General features: G+C 40.2%; 6 protein-coding genes across 11 annotated transcripts in view; 3 read left to right on the top strand and 3 right to left on the bottom strand.

The window, feature by feature from the left end:
• Positions 1–989: 989 nt before the first annotated feature.
• On the bottom strand, positions 990–3,300 carry LOC109469436 (protein LLP homolog). The gene is made up of 3 exons (XM_019767955.1): positions 3,229–3,300; positions 1,626–1,939; positions 990–1,229 (listed from the first exon to the last, which is right to left on the bottom strand). Exons 2-3 carry the CDS (start codon positions 1,858–1,860, stop codon positions 1,027–1,029), a joined length of 438 nt encoding a protein of 145 aa, XP_019623514.1. The 5' UTR covers positions 1,861–1,939; positions 3,229–3,300; the 3' UTR covers positions 990–1,026.
• Positions 3,301–3,456: 156 nt separating this feature from the next.
• LOC109468664 lies at positions 3,457–4,151 on the top strand. The gene has a single exon (XM_019766990.1). It carries the CDS (start codon positions 3,501–3,503, stop codon positions 4,149–4,151), a length of 651 nt encoding a protein of 216 aa, XP_019622549.1. The 5' UTR covers positions 3,457–3,500.
• Positions 4,152–4,294: 143 nt separating this feature from the next.
• On the top strand, positions 4,295–9,922 carry LOC109468677 (RNA pseudouridylate synthase domain-containing protein 3-like). Its single transcript, XM_019766995.1, has 9 exons — positions 4,295–4,304; positions 4,337–4,381; positions 4,748–4,844; positions 5,627–5,734; positions 6,165–6,199; positions 6,476–6,525; positions 6,921–7,047; positions 7,630–7,769; positions 8,700–9,922. Exons 1-9 carry the CDS (start codon positions 4,295–4,297, stop codon positions 8,895–8,897), a joined length of 810 nt encoding a protein of 269 aa, XP_019622554.1. The 3' UTR covers positions 8,898–9,922.
• A 1,010-nt stretch (positions 9,923–10,932) lies between these two features.
• LOC109469484 lies at positions 10,933–13,522 on the bottom strand. The gene is made up of 4 exons (XM_019768007.1): positions 13,208–13,522; positions 12,255–12,537; positions 11,494–11,640; positions 10,933–11,015 (listed from the first exon to the last, which is right to left on the bottom strand). The coding sequence occupies exons 1-4, from the start codon at positions 13,274–13,276 to the stop codon at positions 10,972–10,974; spliced, it is 543 nt and encodes a 180-aa protein (XP_019623566.1). The 5' UTR covers positions 13,277–13,522; the 3' UTR covers positions 10,933–10,971.
• Positions 13,523–14,899: 1,377 nt separating this feature from the next.
• The window catches only part of LOC109472239 (EGF domain-specific O-linked N-acetylglucosamine transferase-like), an 11,733-nt gene continuing 777 nt past the window's right edge, over positions 14,900–25,855 (bottom strand). For both annotated transcript variants that reach the window (XM_019771874.1, XM_019771883.1), the window contains exons 2-18: positions 25,543–25,612; positions 24,106–24,289; positions 23,158–23,255; positions 22,180–22,294; positions 21,793–21,893; positions 21,184–21,288; positions 20,872–20,978; positions 20,564–20,667; positions 19,745–19,837; positions 19,034–19,105; positions 18,303–18,389; positions 17,969–18,037; positions 17,644–17,705; positions 17,323–17,350; positions 16,956–17,047; positions 16,393–16,495; positions 14,900–15,694 (exon numbers count right to left, since the gene is read on the bottom strand). In XM_019771874.1, the coding sequence (XP_019627433.1) occupies positions 15,524–15,694; positions 16,393–16,495; positions 16,956–17,047; positions 17,323–17,350; positions 17,644–17,705; positions 17,969–18,037; positions 18,303–18,389; positions 19,034–19,105; positions 19,745–19,837; positions 20,564–20,667; positions 20,872–20,978; positions 21,184–21,288; positions 21,793–21,893; positions 22,180–22,294; positions 23,158–23,255; positions 24,106–24,279 (1,581 nt within the window). In that variant the 5' untranslated portion in view covers positions 24,280–24,289; positions 25,543–25,612 and the 3' untranslated portion in view covers positions 14,900–15,523. The remainder of the gene's footprint in view (positions 15,695–16,392; positions 16,496–16,955; positions 17,048–17,322; positions 17,351–17,643; positions 17,706–17,968; positions 18,038–18,302; positions 18,390–19,033; positions 19,106–19,744; positions 19,838–20,563; positions 20,668–20,871; positions 20,979–21,183; positions 21,289–21,792; positions 21,894–22,179; positions 22,295–23,157; positions 23,256–24,105; positions 24,290–25,542; positions 25,613–25,855) is intronic.
• LOC109472218 (orphan steroid hormone receptor 2-like) overlaps positions 25,752–25,855 on the top strand; it is a 12,712-nt gene continuing 12,608 nt past the window's right edge. For 4 of the 5 annotated variants that reach the window (XM_019771816.1, XM_019771832.1, XM_019771853.1 and 1 more), the window contains exon 1: positions 25,752–25,855. The gene's annotated coding sequence lies outside the window, so the exon portion shown is untranslated. The other variant, XM_019771824.1, reaches the window with a different exon arrangement.

A 25,855-nucleotide genomic window follows, 5' to 3' on the forward strand; every position in this document is an offset into this window, starting at 1 on the left:
GGCCTTTCTGTGTGTGAGGTACCCTGTTATGTGATCTAGGTTGTCTAATGAATGTAATGAAAGATACTGAGAGAGAAAAAAAAAACTTTTGTGTGAGTAAATCTATTTCCAGTTACTTCTAAATGATTGTACACTTCCTACATGCAGGCTTTGGTTCAGTTTAGAAGCATATACAAATTAATTAATAAATGATACTTGAAGCAAGTGTTACATGTACATGTACTACTGGTTTGAAGCTACTGAAACAACGTGTCATTGCGAATACCTGACGTGTGTCGTGTCATGACATTTCTTGACAGAAAATGAGGACAGCTTGCTTGTCAATCCAAGTTACAATTGGTATTCGAATTGCATAGTACATGCGAAGATGTGAAACACATCCACTAAATGCGCCAAAAAGCAGTTACTCAAGCAACTGGATATGATTTTGAAAACGTCAGACGTTTCAGCTAGTATCCACTAGCTTTCGTCAGTGACTGAGAGACCAGAGGGGAAATGCAGGTTTATAAGTACAAACTATTGATTGATATGCAAATAAAGTGAAGACAAATTTTTGGAAGTCGAAAAAGGAGGCACAAAAGTCAGACAAGTCAAGACTGCTTTTTGGCGTATTGTATTACCTGGATGTCTAACCTTCATCGACGTATCCACTAAATGGTCAATTGTGAAAGGTGGAATTTCATCACTTATAAGCGGAGACGCATAGGCACCGGAAAACCTATGATATATTCTCTTTAGCATTGAGGGTATCCCGCAAACCATCTATATGCCATAATAGGAGTACTATAATTACTGGTTTATGTGTATGGTACTGATCAAAATTGATAGTTTAGCTCTGGCAAAGTGAAATGATGGAAAATTAAACAGATGACGCAAGAACTTTTGTCTTGCAATTCTTGTTTCATATTTCTATTCACATATTTATATATATGTGTGAAAATACTGAAGTTACTACAAAATATCATCAACAGTCTTGTCACTGGGAAAATTGTCTTTTTGTTCAAATTCGATCCAGTGATGTCCAGGCTACCACTCTAGCCCTTTCCCCTTGGCCGTGCGTCTCCCCTTCCCCGCTCTTTTTGCCTTCTTCCCTTGTCTTCTGGCCTTGGCTTTCTTAATCTGTCTGCCGCTGACCCAGACGGGGTAGGTGCCGTGTTCATCTCGAAGGTCCTTCATGGAAATATTTTTCTTCCCGGACGTCTTCCGGTCAACATCCATCTTGCCGGTTTCTGTAAGAAAATGATATGATTGGGTTTATATTGCAATGTACCTGAGGTGGAACAACTGCATGGATTCATTGTCATTTATAAAAAAAAAAGTAAAACATAAAATCCAGATTCCATCTTTCTTTGTTCAAGACAAATTTGACTTCTGTGGACTTAATCATTCATGTACATGCACCAATGATAGCAGGCTCATGGTAGTGTATTTTAAAAGTAGCTGCATTTTGCAATAGAATCTCAAACTGACTCAATTAAACAGATACAGTAGACATTATAAAACATGAAAGACTTTCCTGACATTGTGGAGTGCTTCTCCCTGCTTTTGGTCTGCTGTAAAAATAATCTTTTCTTCCCCATTAATATAGTTATTCCTGTGTGCCCCTAATATAACTATCACATTACCTTCACTAACAACCTCCATGCTGGTGTCCTCAGTACTTGCAGACCCTTGTGTAGTTTTATCGCTCCCCTCTGTTGCCCCGCTCTGACCTCCCGCCTCAGTGCTGCCGGCCTCCTTCATCTCCTGATCCCCCACACCCAGCAGCTGTTTCAGCTTCACCAGCTCTTTCTTGGCGTACTTCTCCCTCTTCAGGGCACGGAACATCCTCTTCCTTTTGCTGCGCATGCTCTTCGCCATTCTCCTAGGCCTTGTTGTTTAGTGCGTTCCTTTATAATGGTGTGGTTAGGCCTATTGTTGTGAGTTGTTGGTTTGCGATCTGTTGAAGGATAAGAGCTACAAGTTAGTGACAAGATTCTGAGGGACCTATGCTATGAGATAGGCACCAAGCACAGTTGGGGCATCATCACTAGAAAGCTTTAAACAACTCCTGCAATCAAATGTGCAAAGATTGAGTGTAACAAGTCGTTTGGTGTGATATAGCTAGCTGCCGCCGCGCCGCATGCATGCGAAGCTGGTGTGTTACGCCAAAGGGCGGTTATACCGGCTATACAGATACAGATACAGATACAGAGATATTAGCTTGAAAATTCTAGAGGATTAATTAAAGAAGCCATTTTAATATATATCAGGGCATTACAACCATCTATCAACACAGACAGCTCGCCACGTCATCATGGAATAATGATGAAAGTTTATTGCAAATACATGCCCGAGGGCTAATTGCAGTTACAAACAACATAAGAAAGAAAATACAGTGGTATGTGAGACTGTACCTACATCCTTTATACTATATTCTACAACATACATGGTACTAGCTATAGTTTTACTGGGTTTGACTTCTTTTTAGGCAATGGAAAAAAAATTTACCCACTTCGTTCGCTCATGTGTTCTGTCAGAGATATCTCAGTGCTTATCCGCCACGGAATCACTTCTGCATGAAACGTAGTCTAACTTGTTTGTCCACTACAGTCAGATTATTGTGAGTCAAACCAAGCTATAATTTCAAATGTCAAGTGTCATCTCTGACATAATGACATGGGAGTGGCTATGAGTAAATGTTTATAATATATATATGGACCGTGTCTTCACTATTGCAATGATACGTGATCACATATTTAACGTTAGGTCGACTTTTGAATCTCCTGGATCAAGTCAAGATGGTTGTATAAGCTTCTTGCTTAATCATTTTATGTAAACTACACGGTTTTACTACACTACACTGGGCACTGGGTGCCCCCCTCCCCGACAACACACCGAAGTCCAGAATCATCATTTTTTTTCCCGCTAGAGCATTTCTTTCAGTAGCACTACAAGTTTTTTAGCCTCTACCAGGCTTCGGGGGGCGGCTGGAAGAGTAGAAACCGGCCGAAATCATAGAGAGGATATGCCAGGGGAGATGGTCCGCTAGAGTATAGTTTCTCTAGCGGACCAACTCTCCGATCCCCTGGTATGTTATCTCTCTATATATTTTGGCCGATTTCTACTGTTTCCAGCCGCCTCCGGAAGCCTGGTAGAGGCTACAGGTTTTTCACAAACTGGAGCAATAACCGATACATATTTCTAGTCTGTTAAGGTCATGAGTTCGACATAAAAGGTTTTCCTCACCCTGGACTTGTGAACAGTTCCCAACAGCTGCGCACGTGTGACTACGTCCTGTCAGGTCATGGGTCAGCAGAATGTGCCACTATGTCAAGAAAGGGATAGACACTTAATAAAGTACTTTTAAAACCCAGATGAAAGGACACAACTTATGGATAAATAGATATATTTTTATGGTTAAAGTGTTGTTACTATTTTATTATTGGTCATAGTATTTCTATTTCGGTGTTTTGTGATATTCTAGGGACTTGAGCTAAAACTGCCTTACCCCTTTCTACATGTACCAATCCAACCAACATGTCGCTGTCCATGCATCTCTGAAGGCGTCACTGGTGCTATTTTTCCACGAATTTTGCCCCTTTAGCCCAAAAAATCTCACCCCAGCAGCGATGTTACCGCGGCGACTTCTTCGGGAGGTGGACGTGATGTTTCTAGCCCGGATTCACCGCTCGCTGTCCTCTAAATTCGGACAAACCCATCATAATTTTCCACTACCCTCTAGGACGACCAGACCAAGACCCAAGTGCTTGACATCTGAAGTTCACGTGTCTAGTACTAGAAGGACGAAAACTACCACAGTTCGCCACAGTTTCTCCAACCCGGTCGCGAACGTAGCCACAGCTAGCAGCGCCGTGTGCAAGCGACAGCTTTCCGCCGACAGCGACGACGATAACATGCCCTGGTTTTTGGATCCGGAGAAACCTTTAGAAATGGACCGTGCTGAACTTGACGTTCAAAATATCGAACAAGAGAAATCAGAGGACACAATACAGGACCATGCGGACGTTACGAAAATCAACCCAGTCTCAGAAAAGAAGAACATCTTGAGTGGTCGGACACTACCGAGGATTGACAAACTTACAAAGAAGCAACTCTTGGCAAGGATTCAGAAGAAAGACATTGTATACGATGATGGTAAATTATATTGATATCTCCAAGGATATTAAACCTCCTTGATATCACGGATACTTGAAAAAAGATGTTTTACATATTTCTACCTAGGACATAACTCCTTATGCCAATCTTTCCTTGCATATTTACTGAAATATTAAGATATGTCAGTATTATTAATATGAATGTTTGTTAGAAATATTAATTATTAGCATATTTTCAGGTCAAATTGTAGCAATCAACAAGCTAGCCGGGTTACCTGTACAAGGTAAGTGTGGCAATGGTCAATTTAATATGCCTCTGTAATGTCTGTATATAGTGTAGATGATGCTTTGCCTCTACAATTGTCTTCAATTCATTTCTTTATTATTATACCAACATTGCAGGCATACAGTATATATAGAATTATAGTGTTGCCTGAATGACATTGGTATTTACAATCAATACATTAAAAAGGTTGTACATTTTATGTCACACTTCAGCCTGAGTATAATGCACATTTTGACATTTTGTATAAATTACATATATAACGTGTTAATGGGTGTTACCAAGACAGATGCAATTTTTTATTACAGCAGACTGTGGGATAAATGGAAGTTATATTTTCCCTTACCTTGTCACTGTGTCACTTCAGGGCAAACTCCAGATCAGCTGAGTCTGAACAGTCTCCTCCCTGAACTGAGCACTGCTCTGGAGGCACCAGACCTGTCCATTGTCAAACCCTTAGACTGGTGAGATACACGGGCTTGTTTTTATTAACTTTTTGGATATAGAAGTAGTAACCAGATAGCCAGACTGGCAGAAGATCGTCGGCTGTGGAAAAACTTTGCCAAACGCTATGCTGCCCCAACATCTGACTATTGGGAGAGAGTGAGTGATTGAGTATGTGTGAGTGAGTGAGTGAGTGAGTGAGTGAGTGTGTGTGTGTGTGAGTGAGTGAGTGAGTGAGTGAGTGTGTGTGTGTGTGTGCTAGTGAGTGAGTGAGAGAGTGAGTGAGTGATCATGAGTGAGTGAGTGAGTGAGTGAGTGAGTGAGTGAGAGTGTACCGAGTACACTTTTTTGGGTGGCTTGTTTTGAGTTTGAGTGAGTGGGTGCAGGTTGATAGTACTTGGGTTGAGGAAAGACTGACAGACAGAATGACAGGAGGTTGAAAGGTTAGACCCAGGAAAAGCCAGGGATCAGGAGTTGTCCTCATGAGGGAATTTGGGAAACTGTCTGAGGATTGCATGAAGGACTGTCCAAAACTTTCTTGTTCAGTTGGTCTCTTCTGGGCTTCTAGAAACTAATGGCAATTAACTTGTGATTAGAAACGAGGAAGCTGTCCAGTGCAGTAAGTTGTTACTAGTACTTGTTAGTTGATCTTGCTATGCTGATGTGACTGTCAAATGGACCATGAAGTTTTCTTAACATTGTTTTGTAACACTTTCTTACTGAGGGACGACTGCGTGTGCAAGATGTCGGTTAGCTGAGGAATGAATCCCCTAGAATTCACATTGTTTTGTAACACTACCAGGCACTTATCTGGGATTGTACTGCTGGCCAGGACACCTGAAGCAAGGGCAAAGGTCATCAACGTTACAAAAGCTGCCACACAACGCAACAAGTTCTATAGGAAATACTGGTAGGGGGTTAAAAATTTTAACATAGCCATGCTAGTTTATGATTACTGTTGTTGATATGACAACTCATTTTTTCCTATCGGTCATAAGCTGCAACTCAACTGTGATAGCCTCCGTAGCAGGCTTATAGAACTGGGGGTTTGGTGGTCTTCGGCTGTTTTCTGATTAGCCCAGTTCATCAGGCCGGCTATGTTGTCCATATTCAATCAGAAAATAGCACATAAAAGCTCCCAAAGACCATGAAGACCCCCAAACCCCCAGTTTTTGGCATGCTATGGAGGCTACAACTGTGAGGGGTAATTGACTTTGCCATAGACAAGGCCACAAAATGTAGAATTCAACACTCTTTTCAGTTTTTAAAATGTTGATGACACATATCAGGCATCGATATAATGTTTGTAATAACAGCTGTTTGTATTTCTTACTTTACAGGGGTGTAGTTATTGGGACACTTGACTCACCTGAAGGTAATGTTATGTTTTCATGATTTGTTCATGTCTACTTTTCACATGTATTGTTTGTGTCTCGTGTATTGTTTTTTTTTTTTTTTTCATTTGTTTCCTGTGTTATAAGCTATAGACTACTAGTATATGTACATTTAGTATTCCCCAACCTTGACAAGTAGATCAGTAGGTTGAAGTAAGCTTTTACTTGTTGGGAAAGGGTTGACTAATGTCAGACCAATGTATAATTTTCAGATGTTATGATTTTGATGAAGTAATAATACTTTATTTCACTAATAGGGGAAATCAAGTGCCACCTTGCCCAGCAGAAGATTGGAGAGCACACAATGGTAAGTTTGTCATTCTGCAAAATGCATGAGTAGAGATTAGAGAAAAAAAAGCAATTTATTTGCATATCAACCCTTCAAATTTATTACTTGCACTGCTCATGCCATTTATAGGTTCAGAGAGCTGTTAAGAAAGAACCAGTTTAGATGACCTACTACATGTATGTTGATTGCAAATTTACAATGTTGCAATAATGCTCTCAGAATAGTTCATTACAGGAGTTTTTTTACTGTTATAGCATACTAGTACTTGAGGTAGACATTTCTAATATTTGCGAGGATTAGTATATACGTACAAGGATATATGCTGCCATGTCCAGATTCAGATGTGTTTGAAAAATTAAACATTACTACAGTGTATATGGTACTATGTTGTTTCTGTTGTTCTGTACTTTCAGACTGTTCCGGTGTTAAACCCAACTCAAGCTGCAGTGAGGAGGAAGGAGGCTCGGAACTGCCTGACGAGATACAAGGTCCTGAGTGAGGGCCAGGGATACGCACTGGTGCTGCTGGAGCCCAGGCAAAGTACGACAGATATATATCTGTATCTGTATAGCCGGTATAACCGCCCTTCGGCATAACACACCAGCTTCGCAGGCATGCGGCGCGGCGGCAGCTGGCTACATCACACCGAACGACATGTTACACCTAACCCTTGAACATCTAACTCTAAACATTTTTTAAAGCTATCTAATGACAATGCCCCTACTGTACTTGGTGACAGTGAGATCCACTCTGCGATAGTTCTAGGAAAGAATGAGTTTTGAACACCTCAATCCTTGGTTGATAACGCTGGTACTTGAAGGCATGTCTTTCTGTGAAACAGTTTGTATTATGATGCTCCATCTTTCCTTATGCAATTTCTGGTGTAGTTCCTTTTCATCTAGTGTAAATACAGATTGAAACTAAAACTTTTGTGCTGTACTACAGAATTGTTTCAACTGCCAACTTAAAACACCATGAAAGTATTATAACTACTGTGAAATGCATTTGCTTTCTGAGTATTGACTGCTAAATTTTCATCAAGCATTGTTACATGATATACAAAATTATGTCTTTCTTTTGAACATTTCATCATTTCTGGCCTTGTTACTGTGTACTTTCTAGTGTTTGTTGACCAACTGCAAGTCCATCTGACCACCAAGCTGTGCAGTGTCCTCGGGGACCATGTGTACTCCTCTCGTGTGGGGAGTGTGGCAGGAGTACCTGCACTCATGGAGCCAAGCAATGTTGGCCCAAGGACACAGGTAAAATAGTCTTCTTTTTGACAAATATTTATACCAAAACACACAACTAAAGTTCAGCTACACTGGGGAGCTTTCGATACGCACTCTGTCTCTTCTTCAACCCCGTTAAGATCTTGTCGTAGAGTTCTCTTGTCACGTGACAAGGTAGTCTTCTGTTTTTTTACTTTCATGCTTATTTATGATGGATATTTTTAAAGGAAACATACATGCAGGGTTGCCGTATTGTTTTTTTATCAGCCTTCTGCATATTACACTCTACGCTGAATTCGGAAACTTCTCAATTACGCTTTAGGCCACACCAAGTAAATTTTATGGATGACGTCCTCGCGCGCATTGATTTTGGCCTGTTCCTAGAAAAAAAAACAAGAAATTCCGCTTCCTGTAACTATGACCAAAGAGTCACGACAGTGCCGCAAATTGTTAGATTGACTTGAAACCCGTATCGCGAAATGGGTAAAGAGTACATGCTTTGTTTCTGCAGGCCTGCAAAAATGTGAAAGAAACAGGACAGGACGACAACTGCTGTTCCACCTGATTTATTGCTGTTTTGATGATGAATAAAAGACTTATTGCTTGTTAATCTGTGTGTCCTAACATTTGTCATCTCATAGTATATTTCTAATCTAGGCATCTTGTTTTTTAGGGCCCTTCTTGTTTTTTTTTTCGCCCTCTCGCATTAGATATAGGGTCTCCAAAGGACGTCATCCATAAAATTTACTTGGTGTGGCCTTACAATAAATTCCAAGTGGCTACAACGCATTACGTAGAATTAAAATGGCAAATACACTCAGCAAAATGCGCCAATTACGCTCTACGTTGAATTAGAGCGGTCTGTCTATGCTCTACGTAGAGTTGAAATGGCCGATTACACTCTATGGAAAAGGGCATGCGGGCCCCATTTGTTCATTTCCATCGTTTTTTGCCTTTCAGCGAGTGCCAAAGGACATTTTGAAGAGGATGAACCTGCGTGCCATCCAGATGCACAAAGTCCCTGTCCACCTGCACTGTGGGGAGATGGTCCTGCCGGGGTACAGGGGACAGGACGTCAGGATAACTGCCCCCCTCCCCAAACACTTTCTCTGGACATTACAGCTGCTAGGACTGAAGGACCCCACACAAGAGTCATGAAGTACAGATGTACAAAGTTCCCAAACTGCTTCATAGTGAAGAGATAGTCTTTTCTCACCCACAAACCCACCCAACCAACCAACCAACCAACCAACCAACCAGCCCCCCCTCCCCAAATGCTTTCTCTGGACACTGCAGCTGCTAGGACTGAAGGACCCCACACAAGAGTCATGAAGTACAGATGCACAAAGTGCCTGTCCACCTGCACTGTGGGGAGATAGTCTTGCCGGGGTACAGGGGACAGGACGTCAGGATCACCGCCCCCCTCCCCAAACACTTTCTCTGGACACTACAGCTGCTAGGACTGAAGGATCCAACACACAAGCCATGACGTACAGTGAACAGTTGCACTGTGAAGAGATAGTCTTTTCTCACCCAACAGTACCCCCCTCCCCACACACTTTCTCTGGACATTACAGCTGCTAGGACTGGAGGATCCCACACAAGAGTCATGAAGTACAGTGAACAGTTGCACTATGAAGAGATAGTATTTTAACACCCAACTCAAGGATGTTATATCAACTGTAAACACACACCCCCTAAACACTTTCTAGATCTCTGGACACTACAGTTGCTAGGACTTAAGGATCCAACACAAGAGTCATGAAGTACAGATGTTCAAAGTTGCTGTACAGTTGCACTGTGAAGAGAAATAGTCTTTTCTCACCCAACTGTACCCCCCTCCCCAAACACTTTCTCTGGACACTACAGCTGCTAGGACTGAAGGACCCCACACAAGAGCCATGAAGTACAGAAGTTCAAAGTTCCTGTACAGTTGCACTGTAACTTGTGTAAGGAGATAGTCTTTTCTGTGAAGGGATAGTCTTGTCTCACCCAACCCAAGGACTTTATATCAACTGTACCCCTTCTGCAAACATTTTATATGGACACAACAGCTGCTTGGATGGAAGGACCCCACACGAGTTGTGAAAATGATATACAAACAATAAACAATTCATGAGTAGGATGCTTTTGTAGGTTTCACCCATTTTTTATTTATATACTTGTACTTTAATTTCAACAAAATGCACACTCTTTAATGTATATTGTAAGTTGTAGTGATATACTATTACTAGTAGTCAGAGTTGTTAAGTTTCCACGTAATTACATGTACTTATTGCTTTCTCTGTCTACATAACCAACATATCAAATCCTAAATTCTGTTCTTTGGATCAAACAAGCTGAATAGTTGTCGCAAACATAACACACTCTGCCTGGTGCATTCATATTAAGAAGAAAGTATGGGAAAAGTGTAACATAAAGTCTACTCATGGTATACCAAAAGCACATAATGCTACAGACTCTGAGGTAGAGTTTAAACTACTAAATGTGATCACTTAAAGTTATTCTAGTATACACACATGCATAACATACTATTACTTTATCACTTTGCTTACCGGTAAATACAATGAGGATTGGATTATAAACAACATACAACTCATCAGTATCAATAACAACATATCACGGCCTTTTGATCTGAATTTGACATATAATAATACAGGATTTGAAAGCCAAATTGATAGTCAGCTGTTGCATAGTCTTCATTTCTTCCCCTATTTTTCATTGCTCCTGGTATACACAAGTCTCTACCAAACTCCAATGGGTTGCTGAAAACTAGTAGATTTGGCAAAATAGGATGCCAAGTATCATGAAAGTTCATCTGTGTTGGTAGTTACATGTTTAGAGTTAAAATTTTTGATCCACCACAAAAAGTTCTCTCACCTAGAGCATTCGACCTGTCACTCTGGTCTTCCTCAGTAGACTGACCCAGTGAGGCTTGTCACGCGGCTTCTTTGAAGTGTGACGTCAACACTGGGTCTACTGAGGAAGACCAGAGTTTGGTCAAAAGCTCTAGGTGAGAGAACTTTTTGTGTTGGATCTTAAGTTTTAACTCTAAACAGGGTGCCAAGTGTACTCCTGTGTACTCCTTACTCTTTTGGCAAATTATTCAGTGTATTTGGCCAAATCTACTATTTTTCAGCAAACCAATGGAGTATGGTAGAGACAAGCATATGTCAGTACCACATGAACTTTCTTTAAACTCCCTGGAGGTCATTTTTACATGTAGGCTTGGTCAGGAATGGGCCCAGTGAGGAGGAGTAGGTGGAGATGGTGTACCTGAAATAAATTTTAGGAAAATCATCAATGCATCGGCCTGTCAAATCATACTGATGTGTTATGGAAGGTTATTCACCAGAGCAGGGGGCTAGTTCAATGGTAATTTTGGTTTTCTTTTTAATGTCCACGATCATGATAATGATCATTCTGGCATACTGTTTTTCACCTGAGGAAAGTCATGTAAAGTGTCTTTCCCAAGAGCACAAGATCGGTGACAAGGTAGGGTTCAAACCTGGGACCTCTTAGTTCCAAGCCGAACATGCTACCACTACGCAATACTGGCTTGTGTGTTCAACTCCCATACTCTTTCCCAAATGCTGGAGTGCTAAGCAGTGGATACCATTTTTGGTATGATTCAGAAGGAATTGGACTCATCACCTACACAGGCTACTGAATTCAGGGCAAAGTTTGTACCCATTTATAGGCCATAGCACCAGTCAGTCTAGTAGGCAACACTGTAGTAATAAAAAGTCCTTACGCCGTTCTATGACATTGTCGTCCACACATGGCACAGGTGGTCCCCCTGGTTCCCCGGGTACTGGTAACCCTACTGTTGATTCCACCAGCCTGGCTCCAGCAGTGTCTGCACCACTGGACCCTTCCATTGACACAAGTCTCAAGTTTGCTGGAAAATAAGGAAAACATATTTCCACAAAGTCCCCTAGTGTAAGCATGATGAACACTGTAAATCCCACAATACTGAACAACAGATGGCCTGTATAAACTAGGATTTAACCATGGTCTAACTGATGGAGGCCATTAGACAAGTAACTGTACAATGAGCGTGAATGATAGAACACATTGGTACCATATGTGGGGGCTACTGAGCCTTTACATATCGCTAGTCCAATAAATACATGTACATAGTCACCATATACTTGACAGTTGACAAATGACACTTTGACAATTACAAGTTAATGTACAAGCAAGGGTTCAAAGTCTGACCTTGGGTGTTGTAGGAAAATGGCTTGTTCACAGATACATGTATACACTTGCCCACTTTAGTGTGCCTTGAATTGTGTGTGTGTGTGTGTGTGTGTGTGTGTGTAACTAAGGACATCAAAATACATATTCACAGTAGCCTGGTTACCAAACCTTATAATTATAGCTCCTGAGTCCTACATCCTCTCAGCAAATATTTCCGGAGAGGATATAGGACCCGGGAGCGTATAATAGGTTTGGTAACCATGTATGGTAAAACACTCACACACTTGTAGAACACAGAAATTTTATACTCACAGGGTGGGTCTGCCTTTATTCTGTCAAATTCCTTCAGTAATTTTGTAACTAAGTGCACTTGGGTCCTTTTCTTTGTCATGGCCTCACACATGGCGTCAAATGCGTTGGGACCGCCCTGCTGCACCAGGTCAATGAACTTGCTAATCTTTTCTCCGGAGGTGGAGCGTCTTTCGATAATTTCCTCCGCATCGCGGTCTAGCATGCGCTGTGACCTCAGGTACGGTAGTAGCTTCTCGAATTCCAGCCGGTTATCACATAGCTCACTCCGGAGATTTTCAAGGACCTGCAGTCGAGAAAAGTTTAATATATAATAGTGTGTGACATACACATTTGACCAAAAGTGTCCAGTGCTGTTTATAAGATTAATATATTACATGTATTTTCATATCTGATTGAATGAATGAATTATGACACAGTAAATTGAATAATAGACAATGCGTAAGGTATCGAACAAAATTAAAGAAATCAAAAACACAATGTAAACCACTTAGTAATGTTTGTTTTTCTTGGTTATACCCGTATAACTATCCAAATAAACCACTTACTTAGTAATGTTTGTATTATTTCAATCTATGTTATATTTAAAGCCTAATAAAAGTGTGACCACTTCCTTGAAGGAAGTACAAGGGGTACCCCCTTGTCTAAACCTCTGTCCATGGCCTCGCAAATGATTGCTTTTTGTGGTTTCCAAACATTAGTCCCAGGAGAGTCCTTGACCAGCCCAAAATGACAAGAATAGGTCCAAACAGATTGTCCAATGTACTGGCAGTTATGGATCAGAACTGGTGCGTTACGCAGAAGGGCAGTCATGCCGGTTATACAGATACAGAAGACGAAAGAATTGCGGCTTACTGTAGACCCCCTAGGGGCCACACCCACCTGTTTAATAGTTCTGTGGGTCGTTGCCCCGTTGTACACCACGGTCTTAATATATCCTGTGAAAATCAACTCACCTCCTTTTTGAGAACATGGTAGTACTCCTCTTCGTCGTCGAACTCTTGCGTGAACCCTCCTCCCGCCATGATCACGCTCTGGTGAACTCATAGAAATATAGGAAGACAACTTCCCTTTAACCACTTAAATAGCCGTGTGGTGACTACAACTTCCGTCACATGTAACCCCAAGGCGTGTCGTTATGTCATGTCTTTCCCATGGGCTTCAAGTTCCTGTGAAAAGAACGCGGGGTGGACCACTGTGGGGGTGGATAAAGACCCACTAAAGAGGCCAGCGCTCTCCTTCCTGTTCTGTGACTTTTGTTACTTACTTCCGGGTTCCGTGCAAGGCGAGAAAGAAACTCCCGTCGGCCTTTGCGCGAAGGTTTACTTCTGCAAAGTTTTTCCTCGTCTTTTCTTCTTAGTCTTATAACGTTAAATACAGGAACAAAACCATTTCTTCTCCCCAAAACCACGTAAGCGCTAGGATTTAAGACGGAAATGAAGTGAGTTGCTTGCCTTTTGTTTCTTCTTCCTCTTCTTCTGGAAACAAATAAGGTCAATGACCTGAACCAGAATTAACGTTAACATTATGCATTTGCTTTGGAAATGTTACCTTTCTAGTTTATTTTTGATTCAATGATACACTAGACTAGATGAACCATCTTGATTTCATTTATGACATCAAAATCAAAGACACAAGATTTCTTGGTGAAAGACAATTTATTAAAATCCAGGTCATAATAGCCAGAGAAGCACCTTGGGTACTTTTGTTTGTTTGAGTCCTTGTTTTTTCTTGCACTTCAGAATGGGAAAAGAAGAATGTCGATGAAAAGAACTACAATCTTCCATCCAGTTTATCTGTTCCCAGCTACAAGAATGACCAGACCGGTGCCTGTAACAGCTTAATGTACTGGTATAAATTCTACAATTTTCTACCAGCTGTAGTGCTTTCATAGCCTCTACCAGGCTTCGGAGGCGGCTGGAAAGAGTAGAAATTGGCCAAATAGAAAGATAGCATGCCGGGGAGTTGGTCTGTTGGAGAGAACAGTTTGCCACTCGGGCATGCTATCTCTCTATTTGGCTGATTTCTACTCTTTCCAGCCGCCTCCCGAAGCCTGGTAGAGGCTAGTTCTTTACTGTGAATGATTTAATTGGATGAAGTTTGTAAGCACCAGTATATCATTATTCATGATGAAACCGCGTATGAAACGCCGATTTCAGGGCCCGAATGCTAGCTCCGATTTCTACTGTTTCCAGCCGTCTCCTGAAGCTTGGTAGAGGCTATCTTCCACAGGCCTTTGTGTTTGGCAGCAACACATTGACATTCAACTTCTAAAAATATAAATGCTTTTGATTGTAAACTACATGAAGACAAGGAGTGCTTTGCACTGTCTCTTTTCTTCCATAATTAGCTTCTGTGCTCCTGGCCTCAGAAGTGGAACCAAATGTTACCTGTGGCAATGCTAATGATTCACATTCAAAGCTACTCCATACCATTGGAATGTTACTATCATAAAATAAATACATGTAGGTGGCATCCATTCTAAAATACATCACAATTGTGCATTTATGCACTTTCCATTCCAAAAAATACTTATTGTAGTGCATTGTAGATTTTGTCACATATGAATTCTAAAGTTTCTCCAACATGAAGCTACAAAGAAACAACAATCACAACTATGTAGTTTCTTCTTCAGTGCTACAAGTAAAATCCTCTTCAGTACAATGTACATAAAGATATTCTTACCCATACAGGATAAGGTATTCATTATTATAGTACAGCTGTGTTAGAATATTCATCATTTTTTAGCTCTTTGGCACATAATCGTTCCCTGAAGTTTACAAACACATGTTTGTAACTGTTTGATATTCCACTGTTTGAAAAACTATGTCATCAACAATGTAATAACATAATACATTAGATTCTCTTTTATCATTACTAAATTCTCATTTGAGAAATGTTGTGAGCTACTGAATTCATTTAGAATTCAGAACTACAGTCAAACAAGTACATGTGACCACCTCTACATAAAGACAACCTGGAAATGTGACTTTTTGATGGCCCCTCAGGTAAATTTTCCCATTAACACAAGCATTAAGAATTCTGTCTTAATGACCACCTGTCCATGCACATAGACCAGATCTTCTTGGAGAGTTTAGACTGTAATTTGATGACAGGATACTGGCCAAAATTCAGTAGTATAGACAACTGGAATTTTAGTTACATAAATTTTGTTGCCTGTACATGTATTAATTGAATGCATACCTGAGAAAAACACACAATGTAATAGAATTGCATAAAATCATCAAAATCTTCATGAATAGTCACAACTGTTACAACTCAGTGTGGCGATCCCCACTTCCATCCATGTTGTTTTGTTTTGCTACAAACTGGGGATGACCCTGGATGTAGTCAGCAGCATTCTGCACAATTCTCATGAACTCTGCAACGTCGAAACCGTAGTTCACAAACTTGGAGTGTTCTCCAACGGATGGATGGGACCCCTGGAAAATTGGGGAGAGAAACAATTGTTTATAAATGCACATAGCAAGTAGTTGCATCAACACCATCACGGACTTGCAGTTGCCAGGCAACAGAGGCCGTGGCAGGCCTAGAAAAACTTGGTTGGAGTGTATCCAGAACTGAAGGATATCAAGGAGTGTGGTCTGTCCAGTACAGACCCACAGGACAGAGCTAGCTGGAGGCGTGGTGTCCAGAACAGCCGACTGCTGCCCACCCCTGGGACAGGGAAACCGACAGCAGTATAATCTAAACACGGATAGTGAGTGAGTGAGTGACATACTGTCGCCTTAAATGTATATAAGCCAGTGGTCTCTAGAGTAGAATGTTTGCCTTGCAATTGTATGGGTTGGGGGTCAAATTCAGTACACCACTCCAGCTACCCCCTACTGTAGTGAACTGTGTGGCTCAAGGGCTGTAGAACTTTAGATGATCACAGCCTTTCACACAGAAAAGGTGTGCTACTCCGAGCCCTGGAAAATTGGGGACCGAAAAAACTGTTTTATAAAAGCACAGACTGTAGCCTTATTAAAAGCCAATGGCCTCGGGGCAGAGTGTTTGCCTTAGCTTGCAATTGTATGGTTGGGGGTCAGATTCAGTACACCACTCCAGCTACCCCCTACTGTAGTGTACTGTGTGGCTCAAGGGCTATAGAATTTTAGATGAGAACAGTTTTCTTTACCTTTTCCCTCTGTGTGATTTTATTCTCCTTCTCCCATGTGTAGTATTGCACCCCACGCAGGCGAGCCAGGTCTTTGTAACAGCGAGGATCCTCACAGTTGTAACTGGAAGACAAGTTGTTGTAAGATTCAATGTACTGGCATACATGAATCATAAGTTTTGGCAATCTTGATTCAGTCAAGTCAAAATGGCAGGAAAGTTATTGATTTTGTTCTAACACAATGCAATGACATTATGTTACAATACAAAATAATAAAAATGCAATTCCAATGTTGTTTCACCTCTTAGATATGTTATAACAACGGTCCATCTCTAGATCTGTTGAGGCATGTACAGAGAATTCCTTTATCCTGCATGCTTATGCTAAACACATCACTTGAGTTTGATGCTGTGTTGGAACATGAAAACTTTTGTGTTTGTGCTTTCTTTTTGCTACAGTAAGTATCTTAGTTTACTTTGTTGTCCAATTGGTAGTGCTATAAGCTTAAGTTATTACAGGTATGAACATTTTTAAAAATCAAGACTAGTTGTATTCAACCTCCTTGGTATGAATAAGTAACTTACAGTTCGAACAACACCCCCCAGTCCGGCAGGAAGAGTGAGTGTGTGAGACCAGCTCCGTGCATGCCGATCAGCAGGTCAGAGTTCTGGGTTACCTACACGGACACGTCATGTTAATTAGCAGTTTTTAATTAGTACAGATTAACTTAAGTCATTTAGATTTACTACAGATTCAACTTAATTTTTGCTCCTATTTTAGTACAGTGTTTTCACCATGCAAGCTACATCAAGATCCCTAGAAGTAATCATTCCACAACACAAGTAGAACATTGTATTGAAAGAAACTTTGTTACTGTGTATACTGAGCTATTTTCATTCATATGAAGGTGGGAGGGGGATTTACAGGAGTAAGAATTATATTATTATGTACCTTAAGCTGTTCTGTAAAGGACATCTTTCTGTTTTCCACAGAATTGCAGGAATCACCACCACAAGAGAAGGTAGAAATGGAAGATATAGCTTCAGATGATGCAAGTCCAAAAGCATATCTATACATTTACTTCCTACCAAACACATTTTTCCTAGCCTTAAAGACATACATGAACTCACAAACAATAAAAATGTTCAAAGATTGGAAACAATGTACAATTTCATTTACCATACTATGTTTTGCTTAATAATTATGAGTGATAATAACTAATCACATACTGTTTTGCTTAATAATTATGAGTGATAATAACTAATCACATACTTCCAGTTGTAGTCCACTCTCCTCACATCCAGTCTGGTTTCAGATTTCATAGCATTCAGCAGCTACAGATAAACATAGAGTAATGTATACAAACATATTGAGCATTGGCTTTCACATAGACTCGATATCCGTTCATCATAATTCATTGTCTTCAAAACACACAAAATTTCATGACAAGATCGTCTTTGTTTTCATAACAAGTTCCAAATGGGGGCATTACAAGAACTACATAAAGTTATTGTGATGAAGTTGATGAACACAATGCAGCACTGATGAAGCATATAATTAGCAATAGCCAGTAAACTAAAAAAAAATGTCTTTTTACCTCTTCTTCATTGAGGATCCTTCTCCATTTTGTAGACCTACTCAGCAGAGTCACTCGTACCTTATCTCTCTGAAATATTATGCACATGAAAATTATAGCCTTTTATTGCTGTTACCAAAGTGCTGTATTATATAATCATATTTGGGGCAATAAAATATGATGACATCATCCTTATGGTCCATAAAATCATATTCATAACCCTTTTGTACCCAGGTATAAGTATTCAGTACAACTACAGTTCTTTCTAAATTTCTTTTGTGACAATACGATGGAAAGATAAAATGCCAAATTAGCTGGTGAGGAAACCTTAAGGATTAGAAACTAAAAACCTTACCACTGGGCCATCCTGTGTAATGTTGAGTCGATGTAACACGTGCTCAGAAAACGCTTTGAACAAGGCTGTTCCACTGCAACCTGGGACCTGGCAAGAATTGACGGCAGGAAAAAGAAGTCATGACTATACAGTAGCAATATTACTAGTATTGTAGAAATTGCTTGATTTAGAGTTGATATTTCAAGCAGTTGTTGACATGGAAAAGAAGTCACGACGATACAGCAGCAATATTATTATAGAAATTGCTTGATTTAGAGTTGATATTTCAAGCAGTCGTTGACTACAATATACATGTAATATACTAGTATGTAATGATAAAAAGATATTTCAATTAGACCCAGTGATGGTATTTTATATAATGATAAAATGATTAGGATGAAAGACAACAATGCTATGGTAAAGGCCAAACATAAATAGCGATTAAAGCTATTACACACATATATATATATATTGCCCCAAAAGGAACACTTACAAACCTCAGGTGAAACCAAAGCACTACTTCTGGTGAGATTGTTACTTTGGGTCTGCAATAAATTCCTACCATTTTGATAATCATCATAGATTTTACCCCTGGGAAACATAGCACAATTTATCTAGCCCAGTAAAGTGCAGACTGATGGGATGCAACATTTAGCAGGCGTAGAGTGGAAAAAAACAAAGATGCGATCAATATGTACTTAAGCTGGTGTGTTACGCTAAAGGGTGGTTATACTGGCTATACAGATACTTACGAGTGGCATGTTGTAGTACATGCCATACTGCATGCGGGGCAGCAGAGGGAAGACGGCATCACGGATACACACCTGAAGAAAAGTTATAAAGCAAAATTGTCTAAAGCTCTAAACCACAATATATGGCACACAGAGACTATTTTTTTTACAAAACCAAGTGAATAAAACACTTGGTTGTGTAAAAAGAGTCTCTTTATTCAGTTACTTATCAAACAGATGAGACTATTCACGAAACATAGTTAACACAGTAATGTACATCCTCTATACAGTAGTACAGTACATATAGAATACAACATGGGGTATTCCGTATCGCCCGAGGTATCGGCCCGACCGCGGGTCGGATCGCGGGAGGGCCGGGACCGAGGGCGATGCGGAATACACCGTGTTGTATTTTATTTATGTCATACCCACCCAAGAAAACACGCCTTTCAATGCAAGATGAGCCAAAAGTTGGTGCCACTAAACCCTCAAATGCAACAACATCAGTTCCAACATCCGGATTCTGTATTCGAATTTTTGAAAGGGGCACACGCGGTTGGGGCGAAACGCGTTCGAATCGTTTTATGGAAGCCATGGAAGCGTTCGATAACGGGTTCCAGACCGGGCCGTACCGTAAAGTACGGCCCGGTCTGGAACCCGTTATCGCACGTTATCGCGGCCCCGGTATGATATAAAGTTCTATATATCATATATATATAATGGTTACTGTACCTTCTTGCCATCATACTCCTTCAGGTGAATGATCGGGTAGTCTGAGAAAGCCCTCCAGGTGTCGCTGAAGAAATCTCCGTATCCAAGCCCACTCTGAACACAAAGACGTGGCTGTTACAATGCATGTCATTATGATGTAACGTCAACACAATCATCATCATTGGCATCCACCAGTGCGAGTCAGAGCATTTGTGTCCATGTCAGGGATCTCCTCATCAGTTCAGAGGATGGCAATATTGCATGTGGCTGCTCAGGCCCAGATCAGAGAATCTAGACTTCTAGCAAACACATTATGTCAATATCTGTATAATCTTGTTAATGAGATTGAGATACTATTATATAAAATGGAAAGGGAAGGCAGTCAGCACCAAGGGCAGGAAATGTAGTGTTATGTGTAAAGAATTAGAGTTTCATATACTGGCCACTTTAGGTTAGAAACTGTGCTGAAAATTTAGATCTTCTATCATATACTACTATATTGTAATGCAATGGATGTCAGTCAGCACCAAGGACAGGGAAGAGTCTGTTACATTTCACATTATCACTACACTATACGTAATCATATGTATTGATATTCTTGTACGTAAACTGTCATTCAGTCACTTTTTAAAGGAATTATAGTAAAGGACCTCCACCACTTGAATTTAGACAACATCAACCCACAGGATAGAGGCAAGCGGCGGGCTGCCATCAAGCCTCAGTACCACGTACAGTGCAATCACGTTTAACCCTCAGAAGATGGGGAACAACAGACAATAAACCGGACAGTGAGCAAGTGAGTGAGTAAGTTAATAGTATATTTTAATGACGCAAACTTACCGTGTCCCACATGATGATGTTCACATCCTGAGAGAAGGAGCCGTTGATGTGCTGAGAGGCGTACAGGTTGATAAAGTCACAGAAATGATGGTACATGTTTACACCTGAAAAACAAACAAATAAACAAAGAAACATTATTGGGATGACATTCTGTAAATATTATGGATGAAAAGAGCAAAGTTACAAGAGGAAATCCAGTTCTTTTGAATATTCAAAAAGTTAAATTAGTACACTACAACTACTTACAGACAATAAATGTACAGTTATTGAAACAATAGTCGACTTTTTATGTTGAATTTCAGACCTACCAGCATCCAGCTTCATAAGGTATGTTGGCTTGTCCAACACAACGTCACACTTGTCATCATGAATTGGCCGGAAAGGCAGAGAAGTAAACATCTCTAACTCTGCATACCTGGATCATAATGAAGTTATAAGATATAAATATTAAAACAAAGGTGCATGTAATGTTATAAAGACTGCAGCTGTCATATTTCAATACACTGTACATAAAATACTAGAAGTATTCAATTACCAAGCCTATAGAATAATATTACTGCAATATGTCATATCATCCTCTTCCTGCAAAACTTGGGATTCTTTGTGAGTAAGCTCCTTACCAAGACTGCAGTGCACTCTTGTGTTTTCCTTCTGCAGCCAGCCTGCTGGGGTACAGCTTGCAATGCCCTCCGACCTGGCCAGCTTTGAACAGATTCTCCCTATACCTTAATTACAGAAAAAGAAACAAAAAAGACTAAGACTTACACTTGCAGATACACGTATAGTGTACAGAAATAATACAAGTATACATTATCACTTACATACATTTTTGTTACTTTGATTAGTTTTACTCCACATAAGAAAGCAAGCAAGATAAAAATTATGCATTCTTTCATCACGGATACCACAAAAATTAATCAAGGACTGGTGAAAATGCAGGAGGTTCACCATGACCTCCTTGATTACTTTGCTACAGCAGCCTGGTGGTGAAGTGCAGTAAGAATGTAACGTCTGTGTCCATAATATCACCAGGGTCCATAATATCGCCACCTTGAGAAAAAGTGTGCTTAAAGACATTTTTACTGCAACATACCCTAGGTATGTACATTTGATGTGTGCAGGAGTGCATACCAAAAGTATGTTGCAGTAAAAATATCTTAAAGCACACTATTTCTCAAGGTGGCAATATTATGGACCCTGGTGATATTATGGACACGGATGTTACACACCTGTTGCTGTTGTTCTCTGAATCCAGGTTAGCGAAGTCCATGTAGATGTTTGTAGCCCTGCAGTATCGCGAGTGTTTCACACAGCTGAGGGAGGAGTCACCCTGGAGATGATGAAAAACAACCATTGCGAATGTGAGGAAGTTTGTTGACAAAATATTGAGAACAGACATTTTCTGGCAGAAAGAGGATTACAAAAAAGTACAACTGTCTTAGTGACAGCTCAGTGATATCCAAGGTCTTCCATATAGATCAGTCAAGTCTTCAAGGTCTCAAAGATTCCAATTGCCCAATGGTTTGACCTAAGAAAATGGAAAATGGGGCTTCTTTGTAAAAAAAAAATTCTTATTATCTAGCAGCTAACCATTTACCAGCAAGGCTTGGCCTTACCTCCTCCTTAGGTTTACACATGACAGTCATCTCCTGTAGTCGCTCCCACACGTACCCAAAGTCAGCCTCCTTCCAGAACAGGTCTGCATTCTCCTCAACGGTACGGGCTGAGCCCCTGCACAGACAGACAGACAGAAAGAAGGACACAGATTTTTCAAAGTTCTTCACAAAGGATTGTAAATACTGAGTCAGACGCAATTCAGACTTTTGTCTGCTATGTGGTATTTGAAATAAAAAGTTTCAAATCCCCGTTTTTAAAGCACTTATTGCATGAGCAAAGCCACATTGCTAGTAGCCTGGGTAGCATCCTCCAAATAGTTTCTGCCAGCTACAAAGCCAGGGACATTATGGAGCTGGCAGAAATTATGGTGGATGGAACCCAGGCTACTTATAATGTAGTAGCTACTTGAGAAATCATCATGCTTCACCTCCATGGAGATTATGATAAAAGAAGACAAGAAAATTTTTGCAGTCAACTTGCAGATGGTGAGGAAACATGCAGCTTCTATGTAGCTGGCTGACCAACAACTGCAATACCTCAAGTAATTTGTGCCACCAAAATCCTTTCTTATATATAAGAGTACTGCTTGATAATGAATATTATGCACAATCAATACAGTCTTTATCAAAGTTCATGGAGACTTGGTGATCCTACAGTACATTTCTTAGAAACTCGATCACAAATAATTGAATCAAGAGAGACCTTAACTGAATTACGTTGATAAGGCGGGCTCCCAAGGTTCAAACAAGCACCAAATCAAGGCCACAGAAAATTACATCAGAACCAAAATAAATCCTTGTGCTATGCTGTATTGGCAAACCCTACTGTAAGAATTACTTAGTACATTTTTTTTCATCATCTTATTTACTGTAACCAGTTTTTATCATATCAAATAAGCTACACCATCACATACATGTAAGACAGTCAAACACATTACATAGGTAGATAAAGAAAATTAAATTCATCTAAAATCTCACCATCCAGTGTTGGCTATAGTACAGGTAGGGTTGTGAAATCTGTTTTTCTTCTTGCAGTTTTTCTCATACCCCCAGCATACCTTCTTACCAAGGTAGTCCTGAAATGACACATAAAAACAATAATGCCATATGAATAATGGGTTGTTCACAAATTCTCTTGGAAGAAGAAAACATGGGAAAATTTGCATGAAGTCTCATTGATGTATGTCCTAACAACAGGGCTCAAAATACTGGGTCATGTGCACCTTAGTGCACCCAAAATTGAAGCTGTGCACCCAATTTTTCTCTGTGGGTGCACCGGTGCACCCAGATATTTTTGCAGGTTTATGTAAGATTTTAGATGTACAAAATGTATACTGATATACACCATATTCTTGACACCTGAGTGTCAGAAAAGTGATGAAATCTTTGTTGATTAAGATTATTTTGCACCCGAAAAATTTTGGTGCACCCAATTTTTTTATGTTGGGTGCACCAGTGCACCTATTCCCCAAAATGAATTTCTATCCCTGCCTAAGGAAAATGCCACCATAAATCCCTTCAGCTATACAAATTACTGCACTCTAGTCACTGATTGCTTTTCTCACAAAGTGGATTAGGATTGATCCACAAACAAAATGCTGGTAGCCTGGGTACCGTCCTGGTATTATATGTTATGTCTTGCCTGGTTTTGTATATCAAAGCGCTACCATTTTTTTATTTTATTTATTTATCTATCTATTCTTAATTTGCCAAAGGCCCATATGAAAAACAGGGACAATAACAAAAGTACAAATACACAAATTACATACAGATGTTTAAAAAGTACGACCAGTATGGATATTTGATGCTAATTTTGTACAAAAATTATGATTTTCAATGACTAGTTTTGGACTTCTAGTGAACTTTGTATGAAATTTTGCTGGAAGATAAAATAAAAGTAAAAGTAGTAGTAGGATTGGTCATTACCTTATATGGGCATTCATCATCCTGCTCACAAGTGCGTGCCAGTGCATGATGGGAAGAGAAGAAGTACGGGAGATGGGACTCGGGTAAGTTGAGATGTGGCAGTGTCTGGGAGACTTGGGGTGAACTTTGCAGGATGATCACTAACAGCAGCAGACCTCCACCTAGCATGGACATCTCAGGAGAGCTGAAAAAAACAATGACGAGAAAATTACTTGATGGAATTTTGCCACTCATGACGATCAAAAATTTTGCCCAATGTGTCATTTTTGTTGGACAAAAAACAGCGTGTAAAGATATGGAAAGAGATGTCATTAAACTAAGCTGAAGTCTACCAAAAGTTGCCCCTCAAAATGCAGGAAATGGAGTTTCAGAGGGTCAAAATTTCAACATTTGAAGGGGAGCTTGCCGCCAGACCCAGATTGTTATGCCTTTTATGCTCGACAATCGACATGATGTTACGTCCAACAAAACTGAGATGAAGGAAAAAGATTCAGGCTGGCTAGAACACTGCTCTGATTGCCAACCTACCCAGCTTCCAGACTTGTTAAACCACAGCTTTTCCTGAAAATTGTTCACAAAAATCAAATCTGAAACTACTTTGATGACTCACAATAACATGGGGGCCCAGGCCTGATTAAATTTTGCTTCTGGACTGCGATAGTTTGTATTGCACCAAGGACATAATGTGATTTCACACTCAGACTAATCATTTTGTAAATAAAACATTTTCTTCTGTCTCGACTGGGGAAAAATACAGTATATTTACCACTTAATGGTATACTTTTCCAGGTCTTCAGAGATAGACAGAGGATTGCGAACATTTGTGAGAAAAAAGAAAATATTTTGCTCAAGAAACCTGTTTGGAAACAGTCAGACACTGAGTGACAGCATTCCAGCTAATTTTCAAGTCTTTCATTACACTGAGCTTTACTAGAATTAATTCTAACGATATGGGCTTCATGAATGCATTGCTTCAAAGCTGTCTAATGGTTTACAAACACTTAAAAATCAGTTCAACACGTTATTGCTGAGCAAGGAAGTTAAAAACACTTTTAACCTCTTGTTTAGAGCATCTAAAGCTGCAACTGAGCAGGGAAGTTAGAGAGAACCTGCCTTGAACTAAGACATTCCAATAGTAAAGTTTGAAGCAAAACATATGGTGCAGGAAAAAAATAAACGCAGTGCAGATTCCAGATGCAGAAGATTGTTTTTCCTGCTCTCTCTGTCATTTACAATTTGTTTCTGACTATTTGTCACTGTGAATGAGAAAATCTATTTGTTCCCATGAAGGCATATAAACAATACCTTGTATTGTAAAGGTCTGTAATATAACAACAAAGTTTTATCAGATTTTATGATTTCCAGACAAAAGATTACAAAGCTTCTTATGTAACAAAGAGAGAAAGAAAGTGCATGACATTGCAATCACCACCCTACCTGTTCCTTGTAGCATGCAGACTTCAGGTCCAGCCTGAGCACAATAGCCAGGTAGATGGGAACAGCACACCTGGATATAGATGAGGAAAGAAGACAGAGGAGCTAAGTCTCGCGAAACACGAGACTGCATTTGGACGAGAAATGGCGAGATCTAATTAAGTCCGACCAATCAGAGCGCGCGCTGCTGCCGCGACGTCATGTCTGACCAATCAGAGCAAAGCGTGCCTTCACCACGTGACGAGCAGGAAAAACGCCAGGTCACGAACTCTGACCCGTTGGACTGCGTGCTTATTTCTCCTGTCCATTTTCACCC

Source organism: Branchiostoma belcheri, unplaced genomic scaffold (genome assembly GCF_001625305.1).
Source record: "Branchiostoma belcheri isolate BF01 breed outbred unplaced genomic scaffold, Haploidv18h27 scaffold10, whole genome shotgun sequence".
Classification (NCBI taxonomy): Eukaryota; Metazoa; Chordata; class Leptocardii; order Amphioxiformes; family Branchiostomatidae; genus Branchiostoma; species Branchiostoma belcheri.

Bases quoted from the DNA above. Each gene is read 5' to 3' on its own strand.
- LOC109469436 (XM_019767955.1), bottom strand. From the start codon at position 1,860: ATGGCGAAGAGCATGCGCAGCAAAAGGAAGAGGATGTTCCGTGCCCTG. The intron at 1,230-1,625 runs GTAATGTGATAG...ATTTTCTTACAG, and splicing joins CATGGAGGTTGTTAGTGAAG to AAACCGGCAAGATGGATGTT.
- LOC109468664 (XM_019766990.1), top strand. From the start codon at position 3,501: ATGTACCAATCCAACCAACATGTCGCTGTCCATGCATCTCTGAAGGCG.
- LOC109468677 (XM_019766995.1), top strand. The intron at 4,382-4,747 runs GTAAGTGTGGCA...GTGTCACTTCAG, and splicing joins AGCCGGGTTACCTGTACAAG to GGCAAACTCCAGATCAGCTG. The intron at 4,845-5,626 runs GTGAGATACACG...TAACACTACCAG, and splicing joins ATTGTCAAACCCTTAGACTG to GCACTTATCTGGGATTGTAC.
- LOC109469484 (XM_019768007.1), bottom strand. From the start codon at position 13,276: ATGGCGGGAGGAGGGTTCACGCAAGAGTTCGACGACGAAGAGGAGTAC. The intron at 11,641-12,254 runs GTGAGTATAAAA...CTTATTTTCCAG, and splicing joins AATAAAGGCAGACCCACCCT to CAAACTTGAGACTTGTGTCA. The intron at 11,016-11,493 runs GTAAGGACTTTT...AATTTATTTCAG, and splicing joins CGACAATGTCATAGAACGGC to GTACACCATCTCCACCTACT.